This window comes from Notothenia rossii (genome assembly GCF_949606895.1).
Source record: "Notothenia rossii genome assembly, chromosome: 1".
NCBI classification, from domain to species: domain Eukaryota; kingdom Metazoa; phylum Chordata; class Actinopteri; order Perciformes; family Nototheniidae; genus Notothenia; species Notothenia rossii.
In genome coordinates, this window is record NC_136912.1 from 20,562,384 (window position 1) to 20,585,061 (window position 22,678).

The window sequence follows — 22,678 nt, forward strand, 5'->3', positions numbered from 1 at the left end:
GTTTGTCATTGCATCCTCACTCTTGTTCTGGATTAGATTGTGATACTTACTCAGAGTGCTATGCTAGTCATAGTACATTGAGCTTTGGCTTGTTGTTAAATTTGTATTGTGAGTTGTTTTTTTAACACGAAACATCACTTTCAGTCTTTCTTTGTGTTTCAAGGAGTTTACTGTAAATTAATTCTAATGTAGCTGACAATGGAAAATACATGTTGTTAGCCGCAGCGCTGTGCACGATAGCAGTGTGGCGCATGCTATTCAAACATTGTTTGAACCTGGTTGCACTTGAATCTTTAGGCTCAGGATCTGAAGGTGTTAATTTTAGTCATGCCTGTTCTGTGTACAACATGTGAAGTATGTATTTATAGCAGTGTCAACATATTTGTAGTTGTGTGATATTTCTGTTGGTATGATAATCTCATAAATGTCACACATGTTTAAAGCGTCTTCAGTGCTAACAATCGTTTATATATGGGATTATGTATAAATAAATATCTTCAAAGCCTGTGTTTTTATCGAATCAGTATTCACATATCATTTATAGAGCAAGAGACATTCGTAAAGGTGGATAGGCTGTATGGCGGGATTTTTTTCTGGGGGTTAAAGGAGGACTTGGTTTTGAGCTGTTTCAACTTTAAACATTAAAGATGACTTTAAAACCCTCAATGCCAGTGTATTAGCAATTTCCATCAAGAACTGAGGAAACATGCTGTGGATTACCTCACCGTTGGAAATAAAAAGGGATCCCAGCCAGAGGGATCCTTGGGTTTTTCTTTTTTCTTCCTGCAGTTTAACAGCAAATGTTAGCATAAGCTCGATATATATATACGAGGGTAGATATGCAATATCATATGACATTGTCAGTAAGCTTTGGTCCAAAGTCTTGAAGTAATTTAGGGGATAGTTGACTGACGCGACGTGGTGAGCAGCGGCACGTGTGCCCGGTTTAATAATAATAATACATTGGATTTTATTGCGCTTTACATAAAATAAGTTGGTGCATTTAGTGCACAGCCCCTCCAGGGACTATGTTATATGTTTTCGGTTCAGACAAATTATGTCTAAGTTTCAGAGGACAGGGGAGGCAAAATACATTTGAATGGAAATAGTTTATTTACAGCAGTGTCAGGGTTTCTTATTTTGACTTTAGTTTAACTGTTGAGAAGAATGTTATAGCACAAGCAGACGACTTACAACAATGCTATGTAAATGGTTCATTGAAAAATCGTTTTATATTTTAACCTATTGGGTGGGGGAAATAATAAACATTAAGGTCAAATGCTGCAGTATTCCTGTTTTGCAGTGTTGTCCTTGTTTTGTTTTTTTTGTCATTAACCTTTGCTTGCCTATGGTGTTTTTTTTAGATAGGAAAGTTTCCCCTTCCTCTTACCCGAATGGTTTAGTCTGTGCTGGCTGTAGACTTCCATACTGTGGACTAGTTTGTGCTAGAGTTGGGGGATGGGTGTTGCCAAGCAACAATCATTGCAGTGTACTTACCCTCAGTCTGTGCGCTGCTAGCTAGGGCTGGTGTTGAAATCACCACGCTGTAGTTAAAAAATGTTTTACCCACAAGATTTGTATAAAGATATGACCTTCAAATATATTATGAAGTTGATGTAGGAAAGAAAAAGTTTTATATAATGCTCTGTCAGGAGTTATGAACAGACTTTTTCTTTTTATAGGTTAAATTGTTTTCTATTCTAGGCTCATGTAGGCAACACATCCTTAATAGTCCCATCCCCCCAACCCCCCCCCATTAACAAGATGGACTAGTCCTAAATGAGTCCCTCCTCATTTCTTTTGTGTTCCTTCTGGCCTCTCAGCCTGCTTCCACAACCAACAAATACATGGAAGGCCTCAATCCCACACGTACTGCTAAAGGTTGATTTTTTCCCTCTCTTTTAAAGCATGTTTAAGATTTCTGTCTGTCATTTGGAAGTAACTCAATGTTTGTCATTGCATCCTCACTCTTGTTCTGGATTAGATTGTGATACTTACTCAGAGTGCTATGCTAGTCATAGTACATTGAGCTTTGGCTTGTTGTTAAATTTGTATTGTGAGTTGTTTTTTTAACACGAAACATCACTTTCAGTCTTTCTTTGTGTTTCAAGGAGTTTACTGTAAATTAATTCTAATGTAGCTGACAATGGAAAATACATGTTGTTAGCCGCAGCGCTGTGCACGATAGCAGTGTGGCGCATGCTATTCAAACATTGTTTGAACCTGGTTGCACTTGAATCTTTAGGCTCAGGATCTGAAGATGTTAATTTTAGTCATGCCTGTTCTGTGTACAACATGTGAAGTATGTATTTATAGCAGTGTCAACATATTTGTAGTTGTGTGATATTTCTGTTTGTATGATAATCTCATACATTTCACACATGTTTAAAGCGTCTTCAGTGCTAACAATCGTTTGGTCGGCCACTCTGGCAACACATAAACTCATTATGGTCCGAGGCTTTTGTCAGCTTTTTGCCAGGATCGGGGCATCTATTAATCATCACAAACAAATTGTAGATTTATACGGGTCAAAGAAGCCACTACACGTAAGAGTCGATAGGAACCATCAAAATGGTGCTCTAATTATTTTTTGCCTGAAGTGGGCTTAATTGCTCTGCTGGTTGACACACAGGGCCAGTTTAGATACGTTTATTAAACTTGCTTGTTGCTTTGTATTTATTCATGCACCGCTGTGTTTCACTCGCATTTAGTTTTATATTTTGGTGATAAATTCCCTTTATTGATTGTAGCATAATTTATTTCCAAACAAAAGTTTTAAAAATTGATTGGCGTCACGTACTAATCAAATGTACCTAGGAATAACTGGTATCAGGGACGCTGCCTCATTAAAAACATAACACCACCTGGATGCTGTTATTGGAAGGCCTACAAGTTTTGGCAAGTTGCACATGTACCGTACAATAAGTGACTTTTACTTTTGAGTTTGTGTTCTATTTTCACATTGTCTTCTGAGAAGCTTTGAATCTGGATGAGGGGTTTCATCTCCATGAACCCATTTTCAACCATTAATGTGATATGATTTTCCCCAAAGAGAAAGGTTTCATCTTCCTCTTCACCTTGTGGTAGGAATGCCAAGTTTGTTTTTAGCTTGGCATTACAGAGGCTTAACTTTAGAGTGTTCCTGCTGCAGGGCTGACTCCCTGGCCCCCCAGTTCTCCAATTGTTTTGATTTTGAGAGACCTGCAACTTTGTGACATACGATTAGCAACTACATGGCTAGTCACTTGGTGTCGAAATAGTGTGTTGCAGAGTCAAACTTCTCATACAATAACAAGCACCAATGTTGCATCATGAAGGAAAGTAGTTGTTGTAACCCAGAGAGACAATGGACATCTCTCATTGTCACCCGATTCCTCCAGCGTCACATGACAAAAAAATCTTCTCATGTATGGCATCACATATTCAGACATAACATTTGACACATTAGTGAACAAAAAGGTTGTCTGGGCTGGGAATACAATTTGGAAATGAATATTCCTATGTGGTTATCATGCTGTCTGGAGTGTTAAAGCACGAGTGGGGATCTGTGTGCATCTATGCTGTTTAGGTTAATTGAGTAGGCATTTTTATTTTTAAGACTTTTAGACATAACTTGAGTTGCGCAGTTAATGCCACACCCAGCCTGTGCATATACTGATCCCATCGCATAATGGTTGTCTTCTGCATTACTCAAGGGTCTCCGAGGGTCAGCAGTGCACTCACTTACATAGCTGCAGAAAGCTTTCTATAAGCTTGACATAAGAATGCGTGCTATTGCTTGGAATGCTGCTTTTGTAGATACTGTACATATAATCTATACCATTAAACAGGACTCAAACATAACTGCCTATATATAAGAAAGGTCGCAAAGTGCAACTAAAAGGTCTGAGGATTAGCTATAGCATTTTTCTACAGAGCTGAATAAAGAGATAAATATCACTCTCTAATCATTTTTAACTTTGGCTTTTATATCTATTTGTTTAATCAAATATAATTTATACTACATATACATTGCATTGTCAACATTCTTAAGCATCTGGCTTTATAGAAAATGTAATTAATCGAGGTTGTGCTGCAACCTGATGACTGACAGAGAATCCAGTTCAGCTAGCTTCTGAGAGCTCAGTCTGGCAGCAAACAGCAGAGCTGACGGCCATTTTGAGTTACTGCACTGAAACCAGGCGCAGCAAATGAGGCCGTAGGAAGGGGGAGGGGGAACTGTGAAATGCGCAGTGTGCAATAACATGGGAATGTTATATGTACCAGTTATCGTGCTCACAACTTGCAACGCTCTTTATTTATTGATTAATATCTGATAATGCTACCTTTTTGCATGCTGCTTTCCTAGGTCAAGTTGAATGCAACTTTGCAGAAATATCTTCTCACTAGTTTTAAAATCAGGGATTGTTATCAATGCAGGAATCATGGTAGCTGGTATGAAAGCAGAGAAGGAGATATGTGTATGTGCAAGCAACTTCAGAGTGCTGCTGAGTTTTACTGTGTAAAGTCAGTCCAGATCAGTCTCCTGAGTGAAGTTGTATTTTCTTTATGCACGTGACAATCTGCCAAATTGCAAAAATAGTACACATATCTAATTCAAACATGTTGGAGATCGAGGCCTTCAGATGGCTCTGTTAGCAATGCGGTAACAGTAAAGCGAACACACTTTACGGTGTGAAGCGGAAGCAGCTCTGACCAGATAAGATTTGAGCGGTTATGTTAATGATAAGCGGCTTTGTTTTCTGTTCCTTGGCTTATACCAACAGACAGATTTAACTAGTATCTAGAATATGTCTGCTTTTTGTTGTTAACGCTGATTGCTGTGGACCAACTGCGGCTTGGGAAAACCTCTCCTGCAGTTTGAGGCCTCGTACTGTCCGTTCTGTCTGGAATCTTTTTCTTCTTCACCTTTTTGTGTGATTGGTTAACGTGTCACGTCTTAAATTGGGATCCCTTTACCTGCTCTTTGGCTTGGAGAAATAGCTTAATCACTTTGTAAAGATGTTTTGGCAACATTCTCAGAAAATACCTAATCGTTCGATATATACTTGTCTTTTGTGACTAGATGGGTGGTCAGTTCATTCTAAATAAATAAAACAGTGAGGTTTGCTGAAATGTAAAGTAACCCTCAAATACATTCATCTCCTTTTTTGAAGTCTTTTAAGGGCTCAGTTACATTTCCTATTTTGAATAGTTACGGTACATAAACTGTACTAAAAAAATCTCTCTTTTTTTCTTTCAGGTTTTCGAAGAATTTGGTGGTAAACCCAAGAGCAAGAACCTTTCGGGTTGAAGGTGAGTTACTGACAGATTATTTCAATAATTTCTGCTGCCTTGTTTTTTATATCACAGCAACTCCATTTCACTACTCAGTGTAAATTGTCTTTTTAACTTTTCATTTTCTCCCGGAGCACACATATTCATCATCATTTTGTCTGACTCTCATAAAATCTAATTTTAATCATCACATTCATATGTGCATATGAGATGAATATATATTGAATAAACATGTATACAATCTCACAACTAGCCTCAACACTACAATGTGAGAAACATTCAAATATATGTACGGAAAATCCTCCTGAATTTGCATAACCTCTTAACTGCTGCCGACACAGCCTCTAAACGCCTGTTCCGATTGGCTGAAGATTGAACCAATAGGAACGTGGGGGGATGGGAGGCAGATTTGGGTTGCTGCTTTTAACTTCAATGTAATTTCTAGTCTCTGAATCAGGGGCTTAGGTAAACATGAAATCAACCGGTTAATCAAAAGAAATTAAGAAAAAATGAATTGAAGAGATCAGTTAAAGCTTTAATCACTTACATTAAAAAGCCTTTCTTGCTTAGTGACCTGCACCTTAACTGCACCCCCCCATAGCACAGATATACCAAAAGGTGTTCACACAGGAAGGTGCTGTCTAAATGTGTCACATTTTAGTAAAGAAACAGACTGTCGGGAACAGACCAGTTTTGGAATCATATCTTGGTGACAGGAGAACCTTCTAGAAAAGAACAAACAATAAAGCCAAAGGGCTCCACAGAGACCTCTAGTGTTTGCTCTGAAGCTCCGCAGCCATTTCTCCCCTATGCAGTGCGTTAAGTCCAGGGCAGGTTCATAAGCGATAGACACTATGCTGCTTCCTATTGCAGCTAGCAATAGGGGTTTAATCTCTCCTTTCACTCCACAGGCAGCAATGGAACTTGTTGTGACCGAGGAGAAGAAGAAGATATTCCGTGCTAGGAAAACTATGAAGATCAGTGACCGACAGCAACTGGAGACCCTTCACAGCACTTTGTTGACAGCAGCTGCGGGGATGTCCGAAACTGCTTCGCCACCTCTAATGAATGGCACGCACAAGGAGGATGGACAAAAAGCAGGGTCCAAAGAGCCAAGCAACGCCTCGGACTCAGGCTCCCCTCAAGTTGCATCCCCTGCTTCTCCGTCTACTTTCCTTTCCCTAAATCTGTCTCCTTCCCCTTCCTCTTCACAAAGTTCAAAGGCTAAGGATGAGACTTGTAGTCCTTCCACATCTCCATTCCACTCCTTGAACTTAGAACTCAAAAAGATTGAGGAGGAAAAGCCCAAGAAAGGTTCGTCTTTGTCCTCATCAAAGGAATCCGTTCCAGTATCCTCAGCAGAATCTAAGGAAAACAAGGAAAAAGAATCTGAGGTGACACCGGCCCTGGAAAAGGAAGAGGTAAATGCTTACGTTTTTTCCCCGACATTGTCTCATAGGGATTTATTCAAGATTTTTTTCAGACAACCTACGTTAATGTTGAGGTGTGGATAGATAGAGAATCCAAAAACCTTCTAAGTAAGTAACCAATGGTTTATTTTGTTCTTCGCCAGGATGACAAAACTACAACAAAGGACCCCGCTAAGGATTTGCAAAAGGATTCGGTTGAAGGTTTGGCTCCATGTTTGCCCCCTCCAGGATCTAACTGCGCAGAACCAATGGATACAGACACTACAAAGGCCAAGGACACTGAGGAGCCCACAACCAAAACGAAGGTTGAAAAGCCTTCTTGCCCCAAAACTACCACTTCTGATTCCCCAAATACTCCTCCTTCCTCATCTCAACCAGCTTCCTCTTCCAACAATATAAAACAAGAGAAGGATGTCAAAAAGGATGATGCGAAAAAAGTAAAGATTGAAAAGGAGGATGGGAAAAAAGGAAAGGTTGATAAGGAGAATGGGAAAAAAGAGAATGGGAAAAATGTAAAGGGTGAAAAGGATGCTGCTAAGAAAGGATCAATGAATGAGGAAAAGATGGATGTGGATATAGTGAAAGTAGAGACCAAAAAGGAAAAAGCTGATGTTGGAAAAACCAAAAAAACTTCTCGACCATCTTCCACTCCACCATCTAATACAGGTATGAGAGAGTGAATTGCAACAATCTTCCTGATAGCTTCAAGATAGTTTCTCTACATTGATACAGGGTATGAACCACAAGCAGTTATATTAGACATGTCATTTAATATTGTATAAATGCAGACCTTGTACCATTGTAGACTTGGAATGTAAAGCAATGGAAAGGCTTTCTGTTAAATATGTTTTGTCTACAATCCGAAGCCTGGATATATGTTCGTGTTGTTTTAGAAATAAGTTTTGCATATGGGTGACTGAGACATCCTTAAAGCAAATCAATATAAAGTATTTAGGGAAATTAAAAGCTCACATAGAATAACAGATCTCTTTTTCCTTTATTTCCCAAAGTGCAAGAGGAAAAGGGCTCCACCTCCGGACTGAAGCGCACTTTATCAGAGGGATCTCAAAATGATGTAGAAGCCGTGAAACGTGAGGGGAAGAGACCCAAAGTGGAGCGTGAGGAGTTGGAGGCACAACTGGAATTAAAATTCACTACAAAGGCTGGCAGTCACGATAAACTTGAAAAGGTTTGCACCTACCCTGACAAACATCATGTTTTCTCTTCAGTCTAAGTGAACTTTCCTTGGAAACCAATGGATACATCTTTACTTAATTGTGCCTTTTAACCCCTTCCTCTAATATTGTTTTCCAGATTGTGCAGCATCTTGTAGAAGAGCGGTTGAAGGCCTTGGAGCAGAGCCTTTACGATAAACATTTCCATGAGCTGAAGGAAAGAGTCGACAAGATTGACTGTGCCACTAAACACCAGACCGCCATTAACACACTCCAAGTAAGTAGACTGTAACATTGTTAAGTAAAACTACATTTAAACACAGTAGTGTAAGATGCTCTTTTGCTGGTTAGTGCTATGTAGTTAAGTGCCTTCCTCTCTACTGTTTGTTTAGGCCAAGATAAACCGACTAACGAAAAAGTTTGGTGAGGCCAATCAGGCGTCAGAGAACAAAAGGAAACAGGAGGTAAGACATATTTTTCTTTTGTTGCACGCTAAACACTCCTACACACCAGGGTTTCCGTTAGCCGGTAATTACCGTTTTTTAGCTGGTAAAATTGATTAAAAACCGGTAAATTCAAAACCTGCCGGTCAAAATGTCCGGTAATAATTAGGGATGCTCCGATCGATTGGCCGCCGACCATTATCGGCCGATATTGACTCTTAATAGTTTGATCGGTGCTCTCTATGAAGGCCGATCAGGAGAGCTGGATCTGATCGATATGGACATAAGCGCGAGTGAAGTATAACCGGACGCGAGAGAGAGAGAGATCAGCTGCTGAGTCTGACGGAGACACACAGCTCTGCATGATCACCTGAAGCCCCGCCTACTGTTTAGCGAGCTGCATGAGAGGGCTGTCTGGAGAGAGGGAGGGAGAGAGAGGGGAAAAGAGAGGATCCGTTTCTCCCGTGTTATTATTCAAAGTTAATGTAAACTTTTGAATAATATACTTCATCTACTACAAGTAGTTTGTTTGAATGTAATAATTATGTTGTTTGTTGTTTGTGGAATCATTTATTGAAGAATGAATCTGAATTTTTCGATCTGTTACGATTATAAACTGAAGCAATATAAAAAAGAGCCCCATTAACTGAGTTTTAAACATCAGCGTATCCGGTCATGTCCGGTAATGTCCGGTAATTACCTGCTAACGGAAACTCTGCTAGACAATTCTTATTATTATTATTGAAACATGACCGGTAAGTTTCAAATTTGTCTGGTATAATAAATTATTTCCAGACATTTGACCGTCAAGAAAAAATCCTAGCGGAAACCCTGCTACACACCTAGTATTCCAGTGTTTGTTTCTGATATATATCTAACACTGTCTGATTTCCACAGGCGCTAGCTGCTGTATCTGCTGCTGTATCTGTTGCTGTATCTGCTGCTGCCGCTTCTGCTGCTGCTGCTACTGCTGCTGCTGCTGCCAAGACTGTGACTGTTGCAAACAGCTCTCAAACTCAACGGTAAGTGTCTGCATGACCTCCATGTCCTTGTCTGGGATTTATTTGGTATTGCCAGACCATTTCAACCTCTGACTAAACATTTCAAATCAAAACATTTATTAACATTCTCAACATAAATGCATTAAACATGCTATATTTGAATCATACAGCAATACTTGCTGTTTGGTTTTTGTCAGTGAATATCATTTGGTCTTTGTATGAACGTGACAATACCGGACTGAAGCCAGTACTACACATGGAGACGTTCACAGCATGTATAGATGATATTGTCCGGGGTTGCTATCTGTAATCACAGATACAGAATAAAGATATCTTCCAAATACCGTTTTGGAAACCAAGATTCCATGCCCCTTGTTCGGTTTGTCTGGATCAGCTTTATAAAACTCTTCCAAATAGTTCTTAAGACTTGTTTTGGAATAAACAAACACACATGACAGTCTGTGTGTTGCACCTGCACAGTAACCCCACCTGGGTCCAGGTCCTGAGTCTTGTGACGTTCTACAATGTGAAGCCTAAGCGTTTCCTCAGGCCGTGCAGAGTGTAGTTAAAACTGCACCTCTCCTCCCAACAGCGTGCTCCAGCAGAAAGTAGAGCTGCAGCCTGAGGGGCCCAGAGAGGAAGTGGCGCCCTCTGGTGGAGAGCTACCTGTTCTGTCTATCAAGAAGGAGAAAGAAGAACAGGAAACAGAGGAGAAACATGACAATAAAGATACATCAAATAATGTCGATATGGCAAATGAACTGGCGGAATTAAGTGAAGGAAAATGCACGGCAGACATTGAACTCCGCTCAATCACGCCCCACATGGAGTCCGTGCTGTACCACTACTGCCAGAGAAGCTCAGGGAAACCCAGACATGACCGCTACGCATCCTATATTTTCCGCTATCTAGTCACATATGAAATCTACTGTGACTGGCTCTTGAAGGTCAATTATATAGGTTCAAATGGCAAGGACGCATTGCCTGTGAATCTAAGGAGGGCGATGAGGATGTACGTCGACCGTCGGTTCCCCATACTGACTTATTACCAGTGGCGAGACATTCAAAACGTTATCAATGAAGTACTGCGAGTTAAGAAAAAAGCGGATTTTTTTCGAGTATATGTTGCAAGATAATTAGTTCATTCTGTCAACGTTCTTTAATGTAATTAAAGTATGTAATAAAAATACATGTCAGCACAATGCCACATTCAGTCCATTGTCCTTTTGTAAATAGCTCTAAGCATGAGTGATCTTTCTAAACAGGCCAGTTCGTACCTCCATGGAGCTCAAGCAGATCCAAACAACTACTTCGCCCTCAACAGGTGGTGAGTAGCAGATCTTTTTTATACTTGATGTTGTATTGCCTTTGTCGCCAAACACAGTGCACATGTGCCTTCATCAACATTAACACGGTCGCTGAATCAATTTGACCTACGCTGCCCTTCTGCTTTAAAGACTTACGAGCAAATTCATTCAAAGTTGGTGTGAAAACGTCGTACGGAGCTGAGTGCCACATACAGGCTTAGAAAGTGAGAAAGAATTGACAAACTCATTGTTGGTTTTGGTCTGGGATTTATTGACAATAATAGTAATGGAACATTTACAGACTCATTCTTTAAGTGTCCTGTCAGCTTGTAATTTGAATTTGACGGCAGTGGATGCGTACCTGTCTTTTGTCCATGAGATGCCAGGATAGGTCTTCACTTCAATGCGTGCTGCTCACAATAAAAAATGTATGGATATTTTTGATAACTGATCCATTTCTGGTTACTGCACCCTTAAGTTGACTCTTAAGCCCCGGCCACACGAGGACGATAACGGTCGTATCTGCTACAGTTCACTATCAGATAGACGGTTCAGCCACACATGGCCGACATGGAAACGCAGATAACGGGTCCCAAGATGGGTAGATCTGCAAACGAACCGCTCTGGGGGGGCAAACGGCTCCGTGTTTATGCCTATACGATAATTTCCTGCTGCGTGTGGACGGAATACTTTTTTGATTACGATTGCGGTCTGTTTGCGTTATCGTCCTCGTGTGGCTTTAGTAAAAAGGAGCAGGCCTGTCACAATAACTTAAAAAAGAATAGAGAAAAATATATTTTCCTAATTTTTTGACAATGTCACTGGTATACATGGCATAATAATGCATGTAAACCTTAAATATAACATTTCTTAAGAATTTTTTGGATGTATATTTTTCTCTTATAAATCTTATTTTTATGTCAAATGGAATGCATTTAAACACAACGAGCAATATCAAGGTCAGCAAACATTCAAGGTCGTGTCCATATATCGTAAGATTTGTTTACAGCCTATAAGCACAAAATACAGTTCATTTGAAATCCTCAGTTTCACTTCATTTGACTTTCCAAAAAACTTTTACTTTTTCCTATTTACAGCAAATCCATTCCTGCTTGCTTCCACCACAGGTCTGATCCATACGCCCACCTCCACTGCCATGGTTTCACAGGCTCCCATCCTCCAGCTGATCACCACCACCTCTAATGCTGGCTCCACCCTGACCGGTGGCATCACCACCCAGAGTTCCACCGGCACGCTGCTGAAGACGCCCAGCGGGAGCAGCATGATGGCAGCGGGCCAGCCGCTCCTCATCCAGCTGCCTTTATCAATGACCAACGGCCAGGGAGGAATGCTCGTCAACATCCCTGTCTCCTCTCTGTCTGCAGCCACGTCCCACAGCAAGGCCAAAACCACGACTACCACCACCACTTTTATACTCAAGCCTGCTTCCGCTATTACCACTTCCTCGGCCTCTGGTCCCACTGTCGCTACCGTCCCCTCATTCCAGGCCTCCACTGGCATGGTGTCCCCCACCCAGATCTCTATCGCCCGGGCTGTGTTCCAGGGTGGTTCTGGGGGAATAACCACACCCAATGCAGGGGTATCTGTGACCACAGCCAGGGCCCCGGCTCAGTCTGTGTCTGTAGCGGGAGCCATGTCTTCAGCCTCTTCACCGGCAGCTTCTGGGCCCGCTGCTACAGGATCCACCGCTCCAGGACCGCCACAAGGGACGTCCCTCACATCAAAGACAGGTAGGGTGGCACTTTGATTAAAAAGGCTGTTGTCTTTCAAAAGTGTATATTGTGTCTCTGCGGCAATCTGCAACTTGTAAAACTCAGGCTGTCAAGCCATTAGGCCAGTCCCAAAAACGATACAACTTGACATTAGCCATCGAAGTGATGTCTCTATAATACTTACAATTATTAACCATTAACAAAGTGTAACAAATATCTGGTCCAAATATCTGTGTTATCTGTTTTAAGATGTTTTACAAGTGATTTCTCAAAGGTTTACAAATATTTTCGTTACTAACAAATACTTAATATACTTTATACAATGTTATAATGTTTGTAACGGTAAATCATAGCCCTAATAATTAGTAATATTACCATTTGATCTATTACTGTTATTCAAAGTTTGATTGACTAGCAATAAACCCTTTGGTTATTCTAAAGAGTTACCAGACATGTATGTGTATTGTTACCTTGTCATCTCAACAGTAACTTGTGTTGCCTGATCCATTGTCTTTATCCTGGCAAAGTATCAGTAAAGTATTTAGTATTAGTAAAGTTGTTTGTCGATTTTTGGGTCTCAACATTTATCCCTTTTATTTGATTTCAGACAACCAGGCTACCGTTTTTACTCCGTCCAAAGCAGCTGCTCCAAGTTCGCGACCAAAAGGCTCCGTCATCGACCTCACTGAGGACGATGATGATGTACAAGGTCAGTCACCTCTTAACCCCCATACACAAAATAGATTTTTATTTTAGGATCGGTATACCTTAACACGCACTGTTCCGAAAAGCAGGCTTTAGTTATTAATGTAATTTAATTACGTTGTTCTCCTTGTTGTCCAGTGACCGGAGTGAAGAACGCCACAGCTGCAGCTCCCTCACCCACCCAACGTCCGAATCCCGTCCTCAGCACCCCTTCCAGTAAGACCCCATTATTATATCATATAATCAAGACATGAAAGGATCACTTTGTACATACATGTGATACCATAAACCAGTGCTTCCTCCTCTCTATGGGGCACCATTATGATTTTTAAGAAATATAATTACATTTATTTACACACATAAATACTATGCGTTTTACATCTGTAAACTCTGTCCTCAGGTGCAGGAGCGAGATCGTCCCCGCAGAGCAATCCTCAGCTGACGGTCCACCATCGCCCCCCACTGGTGAGGATCTATATCTGCACATTACACATTTTGCACAAATGTGTTTTGTAGCTTATACGTTTTGTTCTGTATATTGTTAATTGCATATAAATTCAAACGTATTGATACATCTGTGGATCCTATCCTTAAAGGCTGCCTAGTAAGGCTACCAGTTGATCTTGCAGTATAAAAGCTTTGTTGCCAGCTGTTAAGTAGTTGAGAAATTATTTTTCTCAGCTGAAACCTCAGATCACGTCTATCTGGGTCAGATTGATCCCTATAAACGGATGATTATTAAAACCATTTATGTTTCTCATGCAGATAACAATTTGATTGACTTTGGTTATTTATTACATGAATATAAAGTAATGAAACCGCCAGATTGGGTCAATGTATGTATCTCATGTAATATGTACAAATTAAACTATAGTACAGTCGAATCAAACATAATTAATGTAGTTTAGTGCAATTATAAGCTGTTGCCTGAAACCATATTGCACTCTCCATTGTATTGTTACATTTTTAGCCGACATTATCATATTTAGCCCATTTTGCTCAAGGAACAACTCATGACACTAGTTTTGTCTTTTTTAGGACTCTCCTCTGAAATCCCGCGCTGTAACCACTACTACGCCGACACGGGGCTCTATTGTGGTGCTGCCCCCGCTCCCCGCTGCACCTGCACTGGCACGCTTACCCCCCGAGGCGGAGCGCTCCTCTCCTCCGCAGCAGCCTCAGCTGAAGCTGGTGCCCAGCCAGACCGGCATAGTGCTGTCCTGGTGTGTGTCGGAAACGGATCGGACCTGTGCGGCTGTGGACAGCTATCACCTCTATGCCTTCCATCAAGACAACTCCAACAGTGGTACAGCGCAGCAGCACTGGAAGAAGATTGGGGAGGTGAAGGCCCTCCCGCTGCCCATGGCCTGTACGCTGACCCAGTTCCAGTCCGGCTCCACGTATCATTTCGCTGTTCGAGCCAAAGACATTTGCGGGCGCTTCGGCTCCTTCTGTGAACCTCAGTGCACAAATGTCATCAATTCCAACTCTGGCTGAACAGTGAAGGAATGGAAAAAAATGTCTTTATGACTTCCTTAACGTCATTTTGTGTTAAGAACTCAAATAATGTGCGTGGAACTCTTACAGTATCTGTAAATACTTCTCTACATAACAATGGGACTTCTGACTGAGTTTGAGGATTGAAGCAGCAAACTGTTGGTTTTGTTTGGTTCATGTATGAATTGTATTTTATGTTACTGTTGTATATAATTGAATTACTTTACCTCTCCACCGGGTCAGATATTTATGTTGTTATCCCCTGTTACTCTGATCCGGATGTCTTCTGCTTGAGTTGAGAAGAGGTGAAAGGATTATCCTTGTAAATTGCACAGAACTGTATACATGTGCGGTAGAAACTGAATGATCATTTTTTTAAGTTTTGTCTGGCAACCAGACTTTGAAAAACACAATAAAATGTTTTATTAAAGTCTTGGCTTATTAATTTAATGACGAATCCCATTATCTGTTTTGAGGTTCATAGCTCTATCGCCAATAACAATACCAATCTACCACATTGAATGCAGAGAAATTGGCACTCTGGTAACAGGATACAGATATGTTGGTGAACAAAAGTAATTTGTTGACATTTACATATCCAAATGATTAAAAGTATTTGTATTCCCAATGCATTGTGATGCAGATAATTGGGCTGATTCTAAACCATCTCACGGCTGCTCAGTGGAAACATATTTATTATATGTTGGCTAGTTTGTAAAGTCTCAGATCTGCTCCTTGACTGTATCAAAAGACTCAGTAAGAAAACTGACTACTAATGGTTTCTGACTCAAAGGTGTTCATAAAAGGGCTTTCTCGTCAATACTGTGATCTTCTTTCCCATTAGTATCTTCATTTTTAATGTCTGTACATATATCCTCTGTCTCTCAAAGGATCACATAAGTTCTCATAAGATAAGTTGTCACATTTTCAGGGGAAGACAACAGTATTCAGGAGTTGTGTTTACATCCTGCATTTCCTCCACAGTGGCCTGTTTCCACATTGCCTCAATTTTAGTATTTAAGAATTGTATTTGCCAACAAATGCAACCTACTCTAATTCTGATCTACTACTACTGGTACAACTGATCTCATAAATGTGCCTTTCAGTTGTTTTATTCTAGATCTAATTATTTAGCAGGTTCAAATAAAACACAAAATAATAATATTTTATTAATATTTGTTTAATGTTTTGTAATTATATTAAATTGGTAGGCTATAATAACAATACTTTTAAGATAAAAATTACATTGAATTATAAACTGACCAATTAAATCTCATGATTGCTGTGAGCTTAAAGCTATCGTATGCTAAGCTTGTATATCTGATAACTCGCAAAAATGTGGCTTAAAACTGGAGCTTCTGGTAACCAACCACAAAACTGACACATATGCAAAGTAGAAATGTCACATGTTTTAGTAACGGCAGAAATCTTACTTCTACCTTAATTCTAAAAGATACGTTTGTTATTTTTATTATTTACAGATAGACTCCAAAAGGGACTTGAGCACCTGCCCTTTTGAAGTTCCAAGCCAATTGTAAAACAGAGTTTTCAACACAGAAGTGCTTTACTGCTACTCAACGGTTATGCAAATCCAATAAAACAGAGGGTTACGTATTGTAACCAGTGTTGGTACGCGTTACAAAAGTAACAGAGTTACAGTAATATCTAACTTTTTGCTGTAACAAAGTAATGTAACGCATTACTAATGAAATGTGGGTAATATATTACCCGTTAGAATGCTCAGTAACGCAGTTACAACACATTTTAACCCGAAATTAAATGGTGTTTTGTCAGGGTTGCCAACTTTGGGTACCTGGCTGGAGTGAGATTTTGATATCATGGGTTTAATTACACATATGCGCACGAAATGACTGCTATCGTGTCAGCAGCGGGACCTTAGCATATACAGGACTGTCTCAGAAAATTAGAATATTGTGATAAAGTTCTTTATTTTCTGTAATGCAATTAAAAAAACAAAAATGTCATACATTCTGGATTCATTACAAATCAACTGAAATATTGCAAGCCTTTTATTATTTTAATATTGCTGATTATGGCATACAGCTTAAGAAAACTCAAAAATCCTATCTCAAAAAATTAGAATAGTTCCTCAGACCAAGTAAAAAAAAAAGATTTATAACAGCAAAACACAATCAAACATTTGAAAATGTCCATTAATGCACTCAGTACTTGGTTGGGAATCCTTTTGCACGGATTACTGCATCAATGCGGCGTGGCATGGAGGCAATCAGCCTGTGGCATTGCTGAGGTGTTATGGATGCCCAGGATGCTTCAATAGCGGCCTTTAGCTCATTAGCATTGTTGGGTCTGGTGTCTTTCAGCTTCTTCTTCTTCACAATACCCCACATATTCTCTATGGGGTTCAGGTCAGGGGAATTTGCAGGCCAATCGAGGACAGTAATGCCATGGTCAGTACACCAGTTACTGGTGGTTTTGGCACTGTGGGCAGGTGCCAGATCATGCTGGAAAATGAATTCCTCATCTCCATAGAGCTTTTCAGCAGACGGAAGCATGTAGTGCTCTAAAATCTCTTGGTACACAGCTGCATTTACTCTGGGCTTGATGAAACACAGTGGACCAACACCAGCAGCTGACATGGCTCCCCAAACCATCGCTGACTGTGGGAACTTCACACTGGATTTCAAGCAACTTGGATTTTGCTCCTCTCCAGCCTTTCTCCAGACTCTGGCGCCTTGACTTCCAAATGAAATACAAAACTTGCTTTCGTCTGAAAAGAGGACTTTGGACCACTGTGCAACTGTCCAGTGCTTCTTTTCCTTAGCCCAAGTCAGACGCCTCTTCCGTTGTCTTGAGTTCAGAAGTGGCTTGACCATGGGAATACGGCTATTGTAGCCCATTTCCCGGACACGTCTGTGAACAGTGACTTTTGATACCTGGACTCCAGCTTCAGTCCACTGTCTTTGAAGCTCCCCCAAATTCTGGAAGCGACTCTTCTTCACAATGCTGTTAAGGCTGCGGTCATCTCTCTTGGTTGTGCAGCGTTTCCTGCCACATTTCCCCCTTCCAACAGACTTTTTGTGGATGTGCTTTGAAACTGCACTCTGTGAACAGCTTGCTCTTTGAGAAATTTCTTTTTGTGTCTTACCCTCCTGATGGAGGGTGTCAATGACGGTCCTCTGGACAGCAGTCAGATCAGCAGTCTTCCCCATACTTGTGATTTAGTTTACTGAACCAAGCTGAGTGTTTTTCAAGGCTCAGGAAACCCTTGCAGGTGTTTCGAGTTAATTAGACGATTCAAGTGATTCGTTGAACACCCTACTAGTATACTTTTTCATGATATTCTAATATTTAGAGATAGGATATTTGAGTTTTCTTAAGCTGTATGCCATAATCAGCAATATTAAAATAATAAAAGGCTTGCAATATTTCAGTTGATTTGTAATGAATCCAGAATGTATGACATTTTTGTTTTTTTAATTGCATTACAGAAAATAAAGAACTTTATCACAATATTCTAATTTTCTGAGACAGTCCTGTATATACAATATATACAAATACACAATATTGGACACAGACTATAAAGGGCAAACAGTTTCATTCACTAATGAAAGTCAAACACATGTTTGTTTCCACTGTTTTATTGTGTGCCTTTTATTGTTTGCCATAAGCAATTAATGGACTTATAGTACGATAAATAAAAATGAACTCGATAAATTGCCATTTACATGAGGATGTGACTAGCAGTTTGAAAGGATGTACTTGAATTATTATTATATATTATCATTATGTCAGTGGTCTAAAATGGTCATACAACAGTGCCAACAATATTATCGTTTATCGCAATAATTTCCGGGAAAATGTATCCAACAAAATTATTTATCGTGAGAGGCCTATACATGAAAGACACACACACAGACAAACCTACAGACTTACTCCAAACTGCCAAATATATTAATTAACACACTCTCACTCTCATATACTCTTTGACAATATTTTGGCCTAGAAGAACAATAAGCAGCAGACTTTTACTTTTTTATCATTTCTACTGGACCTTAGATCTGCGCATGCGCAATACGGGTCGGCAGTTGCGGCTCCAGAGTATTTTTGTTGTGTAGTAGGGATAACCCAAACAGTGGTGGGGCTCAAGTCAGTATTTGCAATAGCCGCGTTCACACCGGAGTACTTTTCCCACCTTAGTTCCGATATAGTTCCGAAATGTCGCGTTCACACCAAAAAGAGCCGGAACTAAAATTAATTCATGAGAACCTTTTCCCCCCCTTTTCCGTCCCTGCTAGAGAGCAGGGACTCTCATGCGGCTCTCTTGTGAGAAAAGAGCTATATTTCTGATTGGCCGGGTGGATTGCAAACCACGCCCCGTAAAACTCAAAAAAAGTGTTGTGAAGCCACCATTTTATTATCCTCGCATTAGCATTATTAGCATTAGCATTAGCCCAGTGCAGAAACGCAGAGAGACTAACTTATGGCAACACAAAATAAAGCGGTGGAGATGAGGAGGTGTCGGCGTTCTGGAGATTTACTCGGAAGGCTTCATTAGAAGCTGCTTGGAGTCCCAGCAGCTTCGTTATGGCTAGAAAGGATCCGTCTTGTGTAAAACTCTCGCGAGAGTTCGGCTGAATGTCACGTGGCTGAATGTTTACGTTTGGCAGGCAGCCTTTCAGTTAGGATCGTTAACATCTGTTGGCCACAGCAAATGATGGTGAGAAGCTAAACTATCTATTAATTATGTCAATGACATGTGTGATTGACATGTGTGATTGTTGAAAAGCGGTCTTGCTGGTGTTCAAAGAAGAATGACAACACTGTAGATCACCAACACTATGGTTTATTTTTTATTCACAGGCAAGTCAACGTTGTCGCAGTAAAAGTCCCAAGATAGCTCCTGGTGCAATAAAATGTTCCCTTGCAGTGTTTTACTATTATGTCTGATGTTTCTCTATTAATATTGCTGCTGCATTAATGTGTATGTTGCATCATGTTACTGCTGTAGATGTGTTTCCGAGCCGCTCCGATTACAACGAGAGTTACAACGAGAACGTGACGTCATATTTACACTAGACGGATCCTTTCTAGCCATAACCCAGCAGCTTCTACTGAAGCCAGTCCCCAACTCCGGGGACTTCCGGCCGGGGATTTTGGGCGGCAGTATACGCCGTGAAGTGGTTTGCGGCCTGCCAGTAAACCCAAAGCAGAAGAAGAAGAAGAAGTGACGTCAGCGGCTTCATTTGCCTAATCCAGAGTCATAAGAGGTTTCTCAATACTCAAATTTCCCCTCCTCGACTCCACGACTCCTCAGTCCTCCGGTAGTGACCCGGAAATGAATTGCAGCGCGGAATTTTGAAGGACATCTCATTTCTCTAAATGCACTTCGAGGACCGAGCGTCGAGCATCGAGGAGACTCTCTGGAGGAGCTCTAACCGAGGAGACACTGATGCATCCTCCACGGCTCCTCCACGGATGCATTTCCGGGAACGGTGGAGGCGTGACGCACGGCCGGACTTATCTCAGCCAATGATAGCTCTGAATGCATCCCTTGGATATTATTTTAGCAACTGTCTGCTTACATCGCAACGCGATGTTTACAGTGAGAACAGCTGTGAGGTCCGTGCAGAAAGCAAAGCAGTGTGTAAAATATATATCACTCAGTATAACAGTCCTACATTACTTTCTGTATTTGTATGCTGTAGTTTAGTAGATATCTACAAACAAAGAGTCAATATTTTTCTAAGACCATTTAGTGCTTCACATAATAAAATACACAACGGCTGTAGCCTGATTATGCTTTAGGAGCAGTAGGTGTGTGTAGGTGTGTTTGTGGTACAGTGTGTATGTGTGTGTTGTACAGTGCGTATATGCGGCGGACAGACGGGTCTCAGTTGGTTTGGTGTCCTATGCTTACTTTTAATACTTGTACAACTTTTGGCCCGTAATTTCAATTCCCCATTTGAGCAACCAGAGAGAGAGAGAGGGGGGGGGGGGGTTGGGGGGATATCCAGTCTCTGATTTTGTTACGTTATTATGAGAGTGCTCTCATACTTGTTTGATTCTGAAATCGTATATATTTATATAAATATGTATGTGTGTATACGTCCGCATCTGTAGCCTGTTATTGTCTTATTATACCGCACTGTCAATGCATTAAAAGTAAATATATATAAATCGTCATGAACACATCTGTCCATCAGAGTGCTGCTGTGCCTCCTGTCATCATTAATGGACGTCTCTTTAAAATGACCGCTCAGAGGAGAGGAGTTCTCATTTCTCTAACCGCCTGCTGCTTCCACTCCTCTCTCCTCGGTTCCCCTCCTCAGTCCTCCGCTCGCATCTCCTGTGGGCGGCACCAAGTCTCGAGGAGAGGAGTCGAGGAGGGTAAATTTGAGTATTGAGAAACCTCTATAGAGAGATAAGAGTTACGGCACTCCCATAGACCTCCGTTGTAAAAATTGGCGGGGTATGGACATCGAAATAGTTCCAAATATTGTCATTTGGGCGTTGGACCTCATTCACTTACATTACATTACATTACATTGCATTTAGCTGGCGCTTTTATCCAAAGCGACTTACGGCGCGTCGATTAGTTCCAGAGGTAAGTTGCTGAAATATCGAACTCTTTTGAATTGTCAACTGTCTATATTGTCTCAGAGGCCCTTTATGATGCTTATACTGGTCTTCATTTGTATATGCACAGCGTAATTATCTATATTTTATCTTGGTTTTTACAACCAATTTTGCTAGCATTACCTGCTAGTTAGCTAGCGCGACTTCGTCAGCTTTGAAGGTAAGATTTCAGTAATGAATCGCTAGCAGCTTATATGATGCTGGGTAACTAACAAGCAGGATTTTGATTGATCATGTGTTTTTTTTGTTTTTTATCTGCTGAACCTGACCGTGTCAGCCATCCTTAGTCGGCTTTTTCTGTATGATATGTCTTAAATGCTAGCACTTGTAGAAATGAGGTGGCGTTTGTGATAAATATTTCATTTAATATTTCATTGCATTTTGGGATATATACTAACATTTCATTATGTGACATGTTTAATGTACTTCGTTTTTTTTTGTACTGTTCCGTGTTAACTCATCTGTACTGTACAACTAGCCTAGCGCTACTTTTTAATGCTTGATGGTATGCAAGGATAGATTCCTTTGTATTGTAATATACACACTAGTTTAATGATTGTTCTTCAAAGGTATTATTCAGTCTTCAAAAAATAATAGCATACTGAACAGGCTACTCTACAGCAGTGAATGAAGGATGAGCCTAAAACATGTTCATGCATCCAAAATGTTTATTTTTAACAAAATAAACACTTTAAAAAAAATAATAAGCACTTTTTTATTCAGCCTCATATGTCAGCCATGGCTGTTGCTGCTGCTGCTGGCGGAGGTGACAGCGCGCAGTGCATATTGGAACTCTACAGGTGTTGGGACAGAGTTCCTCAGACGAATGGACAAAAATGTGTTTTCCAGGCAATCTCGAGTGAAGCGGCTTGTGAGAACAAATTTGTGCCCTTGTCTCAACAGGTTATGCTGGACCTCCAGGAATGTTGTTGTGGCCATCACCAGTCCTGTCTGGAATGGTTTCCATCTGCCCTTGGGACCGATCTTCAGGCCCCGAAACAGATGTTTTTTTTTTGTAAATAGTTGCTTACCCTAACCCTTTTTTGTAAATACACTGAACAAAAATATAAACGCAACACTTTTGTTTTTGCTCCCATTTTTCATGAGGTGAACTCAAAGATCTAAAACATTTTCTACATACACAAAATAACCATTTCTCTCAAATATTGTTCACAAATCTGAAAAAATCTGTGATAGTGAGCACTTCTCCTTTGCCGAGATAATCCATCCCACCTCACAGGTGTGGCATATCAAGATGCTGATTAGACAGCATGATTATTGCACAGGTGTGCCTTAGGCTGGCAACAATAAAAGGCCACTCTGAAACGTGCATTTTTGCTTTATTGGGGGGGTCTGGGGGTGTCCGAAAACTAGTCAGTATCTGGTGTGAGGGTTAGGGTTAGGGTTAGGGTTAGGGTAATGTTGTGAATCGAATGGCCTATGGTGGTGGCGGGGTTATGGTATGGGCAGGCGTATGTTATGGACGACAAAC

General features: G+C 40.7%; 1 protein-coding gene and 1 long non-coding RNA gene across 3 annotated transcripts; both read left to right on the plus strand.

The window, feature by feature from the left end:
- The first annotated feature begins 1,805 nt into the window (after positions 1 to 1,805).
- On the plus strand, positions 1,806 to 14,998 carry LOC307036376 (activating transcription factor 7-interacting protein 1-like). 2 transcript variants are annotated; one of them, XM_079676630.1, is made up of 14 exons: positions 1,806 to 1,881; positions 5,243 to 5,295; positions 6,189 to 6,698; positions 6,851 to 7,373; positions 7,718 to 7,896; positions 8,022 to 8,159; positions 8,275 to 8,346; positions 9,223 to 9,347; positions 10,592 to 10,653; positions 11,731 to 12,384; positions 12,974 to 13,075; positions 13,210 to 13,287; positions 13,472 to 13,536; positions 14,110 to 14,998. In XM_079676630.1, the coding sequence occupies exons 3-14, from the start codon at positions 6,195 to 6,197 to the stop codon at positions 14,566 to 14,568; spliced, it is 2,961 nt and encodes a 986-aa protein (XP_079532756.1). In that variant the 5' UTR covers positions 1,806 to 1,881; positions 5,243 to 5,295; positions 6,189 to 6,194; the 3' UTR covers positions 14,569 to 14,998. The 2 variants fall into 2 exon arrangements, with proteins under 2 accessions (XP_079532756.1, XP_079532757.1); XM_079676631.1 differs by having other exon boundaries at positions 11,761 to 12,384.
- A 5,748-nt stretch (positions 14,999 to 20,746) lies between these two features.
- Positions 20,747 to 22,516, plus strand: LOC307020421. Its single transcript, XR_013802887.1, has 2 exons — positions 20,747 to 21,154; positions 22,090 to 22,516. It is a non-coding gene; the product is annotated as an uncharacterized lncRNA (long non-coding RNA).
- The last annotated feature ends 162 nt before the right edge of the window (positions 22,517 to 22,678 follow it).